The following is a 5,000-nucleotide window of genomic DNA, read 5'->3' on the forward strand; positions in this document are numbered from 1 at the left end:
GATAGATAGATAGATAGATAGATAGACAGATAGATAGATAGAGAGATAGAGAGATAGAGAGAGATGGATAGATATGTAGATAGATAGATAGATAGATAGATAGATAGATAGATAGATAGATAGATAGATAGATAGATAATAGAGAGATAGATAGATAGATAGATAGATAGATAGATAGATAGATAGATAGATAGATAGATGACATAGAAAGATGATATTAGCGATGATAATGATAACAGAAGCAAGGATCCGAGGTGTAGAAATAAGGAGAAAGCTGTCCCCTCTGTGGTCCCCCGTGCCCTCCTCCAATCACATCCCTGGGATTCTATTTTGCAGATGAGAACTCTTCAGTGTCTTTAATGAATATGGAATAAAAGAAAAGGACATAATAATGACACTAGTGTCGGAATCTCATGCAGGATGTCGCCTCTTGTCATTAATGGCACTTTGTAAATCAGGGGCACGGAGAGGTTCCAGGGACACAAGTGATCCTCCTTCTGCCTCCCCTTCTGTCACGTCTTGTGCACACAATGCGCGGCCAGGAAGGGGTTAACCCTGTCCTGCGGGTACAAACAGGTTCACAAAATCTGTAACTGGCGACAGATGGCCACTTTTTTCCCCCCATGGCCACAAAGAGATGGAAGGGAGAGCAGAGCTGAATACAAATGGATGGAGGAGATGGGGCGTCACGTGATCCGCCGTTTGCCTGACTTGGGTGACCATATGGCGCGTGCCGGGGAAAGTTAGGGGGGCGGGGCTTGGAGAGAGGCGCAGGCGCACTGCGCTCCCCTCTTCACTAATCTGTGTGACTGCTGTGTTGTCACCTCTCCTCCTCCTCCTCCTCCCCCCTCTTACTTGTCTCCTAGCGTCACGAGACCCGCTATAAAACCCCAGAGTCTCATCACAGCCCCCAGAAATAAACAAAACAATTCACCCCAGCACCTACACCTCTGCTCTGTACCACTGGAGAGGTTATGAGACTGTCACTGCCAAGGAGACACTAATACTAAGGTAAGACTTACCTGAATCCCATTTCTCTACATCTGGGAGAACATTCATGCATTCACCTTTCTCATCCGATCATTTTTTTTATTTTTTATATCTCCATATTTTATTTATTTTTTCTTCCTTTATATATTGCTTGGCCATTAATCAAACTCATACTCATACTTTCATCATCAAATGATTCTTTTATGGGCTGGATGTAGACTAAGCAGCTAATTAATTAGTAAAGAACAGTAGTGCTCAATACAGTACATTTATACAGATGGATCACCTTGAGATTAGAAATAGTTAATAGAAGGGTTGTGAAGCGTTAAAGTATAGTTAAAGTTGAGTATAATATCATCAGTCTAATGTAGGGGCTGTTACCTGCATTGAAATATAAATTGTGACATAAATATTATAAATAGAAAGTCTATGCTTTATACATATAAAGTATAACATAAATATTATAAATATACCTTTTTTCATATAAAGTATAATATAAAGTATGATATAAATAAACATAAAGTAGAAATGTGATGTATTATATAAAGTATGATAAAACAAATATATAAAGTAGAAATATAAGGCATTATATAAAGTATGATATAACTACAAAATATATAAAGTAGAAAGGTGATGTATTCTATAAAGTATGATATAACTACAAAATATATAAAGTAGAAAGGTGATGTATTAAGTATGATATAGCTACAAAATATATAAAGTAGAAGTATAAGGCATTATATAAAGTATGATCTAACTACAAAATATATAAAGTAGAAGTATAAGGCATTATATAAAGTATGATATAACTACAAAATATATAAAGTAGAAATTTAAGGCATTATATAAAGTATGATAATACTACAAAATAAATAAAGTAGAAATATAAGGCATCATTTAAAGTAGACAAAGCATGACATAAATGCAACATATATAAAGTAGAAACATAAAGTATAATGTAAAGTAATACATGCAACAAAAAAAGTAAATTTACTATAAACTCATGACTGCATATTCTTATTTCTGATGGACCAGCCGAAATGTATGAACCCTTTACAAGCCAATCAGCATAGACTAAGCTCAAGCCTTCAGATGCTGGTAGTAGAGTCTCCTTCACTTGTTCTATAATGTTTAAGGCTTTTAAAGACTCATCCAAGCAGCCAATCATATGAGCTGGGGAAGCCATCTGGATGGGTTTCCGACATTAGAAAAACAGGTCCAGTAACTGTACCTTACTACTACTACTACTAGAAATATCACAACCTGTATAAATGAGAACATTCACAGATATTTGATACAAAAACCAAAAGGCAGCAATGATGCACCAAGCGCAAAAGCCCTCGGCAACCAGTATAGTAGTCAGTTGAGACTAGGGGATGGGTAAAGTGCAATTAGTATGGTAAGTAGTGGTGCTAAGGGAAAGGTAATTAATATAGTAAGTAGTAGTGTAAGGTTTTAACTCAACTTGTTCTTTAATATTGGAAGCTTTTTAAGACTCATTCAAGTAGCCAATCAATTGGGCTGAGGAAGCTATCTGGATGGGTTTCCGACATTAGAAAAACAGGTCCAGTAAATGTGATTTACTACTACTAGCTATAGTACCAATGAGAACCTTCACAGATGTATTATACAATAAGAAACAGCCAAAAAGCAAAAATGATGCACCAAGCGCAAAAGCCACTGGCAACCAATATAGTAGCCATCTGGATGGGTGTCCGACATTAGAAAGCAGGTCCAGTAAATGTGACGTACTACTACGGTACTAGCAATATCACAACCTGTATAAATGAGAACCTTCACAGATATATGATACAAAAACCAAAAGGCAGCAATGATGGACCAAGAGCAAAAGCCATTGGCAACCAATATAGTAGTCAGTTGAGACTAGGGGATGGGTAAAGTGCAATTAGTATGGTAAGTAGCGGTGCTAAGGGAAACATATGCTACCTGTTAACTGCCAGGGTTCTCCTTGTCTGCACAGCAGCAATCAAAGCAGGTTTTATACACCAGTTATGTTTTGTATTAAATCCATTAGGTCATGGTGTATGGTAGACATGTCAAGTGTCTGCTTCATGCATCAAGTTGCTTTTTCTTTCTTTTTTTCCCCTGGCTAGGTATAGAAAACAAAATACTTGAGTAAACTGCAGATGGGAGCTGTGTATAATAGGGAGCTGTGATGCACCTGATCCCCTCCATTCAGGGCGCCTGCGCCAGTTTTAATAGAATTGTCTCTTCTGCTGATCCCTAGATTTCTATAGCACAGCCTATGGGGTTGTTTCACAAAAATTGTAGGATTCAAAATCTGGTGCAACTGTGCAGGGTAGCCAATCAGATTCTAACTTCAGCTTGCTCAATTAAGCTTTGACAATAAAATACTGGAAGCTGATTGTTTTTTCTGTGTCCAAAAACACCAGATTTTGCATCTTTTAGTAAATCAACCCCCATAGTCGGAATAAAGTTTTGGCTCTTGCACAATCAGATTGCCGATTCTGCTATTCGATTCAATTTAGTATCTTTACTAAATTTAGTATTTACTAAGTCATATTTTCTTAATCTACTTAAGGTCAGCATAATATATCCCGGTTACATAACAGTCTTTGATGGGGATTTGCAGGGCTTCTGTTAGAAATCACAGGGCCCCATACAGCCTACCTGGCAGGGCCCCCCCAAATATATCAAGACCACATTTTCACTTAAAATACCCTAAAATCATTATTTTGTATTTGTTTTTTACATTAAAAATAAAATTATGTTCACAGTGACGGGGATCAGAAGCAGGCAGAACCGGAAGGAGAATCAGTTACAGTAATGATGCCCTGTGTCTCTTCCTGCAGCAGCTGAAAGCCGGTGATTTGTCCTCAATGTTCCCCTAACAGGGAAGTTCCTTCACTGACTGCGCAGGCGCAAACTTGCCAACGAAAATCTCCGAACCTCGCCCGGCATCCAGGCTCATTCTTTAAAATCCCCGTGGATTGGAGGATGTTAAAAAAAGAGCCAGGAGGCCGAGCCAGCGGAGCGAGTCCGCGAGGACGTGAGGCTGACTGGCCACTTACCTCGAAATCCACGTCGCCCTGGATGCCGGCTGCGGTTCGGAGATTTCCGTCAGTAAGTTTGTGCCTGCGCAGTCCTTGAAGGAACTTTCCCGATAGCTGGAACCATCTCAGCACATCAGCTTGCGCATGCGCTGGAACTTCCACGATAGCTGGAACCAGCTCGGCAGATCACTGGCAGGAGGGGAGAAACTGGCTTTCAGCTGCTTCAGAGAGCCGCACAGGGCATCCTTCTGTAACCACCCCTCTGCCGAACCGAACTAATTCCCCCTGCTGTTTGGGCCCCCCTGTGTGCCCAGGCCCCCTACAGGAGGGCTGGCGCCCCCCCCCCTATCAGCAGCCCTGGGGATTTGTGTAGTTACATTGTAATCTATATTTCTGCTTTATTAGTTGGTGGCACTTTTTATTTATATCTGCTTGTCCTCCTTAGATTTAAAGATGACCAAGTCCTATCGCGATAATGGGTTAATTATGTCCGACAGCCAAGGCTCGAGAGGTTGGGTGGGAGAGTGTTTGAGCTCTCAGGACGAGCACGACTTGGAGAAGAAGGATGAAGACCTAGAAAGTATGATGAAGGATGACGATGAGGACTCTCTCAACCATCATAATGTAGAGAACGACGAGGAAGACGGGGAGGATGATGACGATGATGATGATGATGATGATGACGAGGAGGATGAGGACGGGGATGACGACCAGAAACCTAAGAAACGTGGTCCTAAGAAGAAGAAGATGACTAAAGCCAGGGTGGAGCGCTTCAAGGTGAGGCGCATGAAAGCCAACGCTCGGGAGAGGAACCGAATGCACGGTCTGAACGCTGCCTTGGACAGCCTACGCAAGGTGGTGCCTTGCTATTCCAAGACCCAAAAGCTGTCCAAGATCGAGACCCTGCGCCTGGCTAAAAACTACATCTGGGCTCTTTCTGAGATCCTGAGGTCCGGGAAAAGTCCAGACCTGGTG

The 5,000-nt window shown here is 41.1% G+C and overlaps 1 protein-coding gene across 1 annotated transcript in view; it reads left to right on the forward strand.

The window, feature by feature from the left end:
• The first annotated feature begins 887 nt into the window (after positions 1-887).
• Positions 888-5,000, forward strand: part of NEUROD1 (neuronal differentiation 1) — a 5,293-nt gene continuing 1,180 nt past the window's right edge. Inside the window, exons 1-2 of the mRNA XM_040357641.1 lie at positions 888-1,011; positions 4,471-5,000. The exon at positions 4,471-5,000 is cut by the window's right edge and continues 1,180 nt beyond it. Coding sequence (XP_040213575.1) covers positions 4,479-5,000 — 522 coding nt within the window. The 5' untranslated portion in view covers positions 888-1,011; positions 4,471-4,478. The remainder of the gene's footprint in view (positions 1,012-4,470) is intronic.

The sequence above is a fragment of the Rana temporaria genome, chromosome 6 (genome assembly GCF_905171775.1).
Source record: "Rana temporaria chromosome 6, aRanTem1.1, whole genome shotgun sequence".
Lineage (NCBI taxonomy): Eukaryota > Metazoa > Chordata > Amphibia > Anura > Ranidae > Rana > Rana temporaria.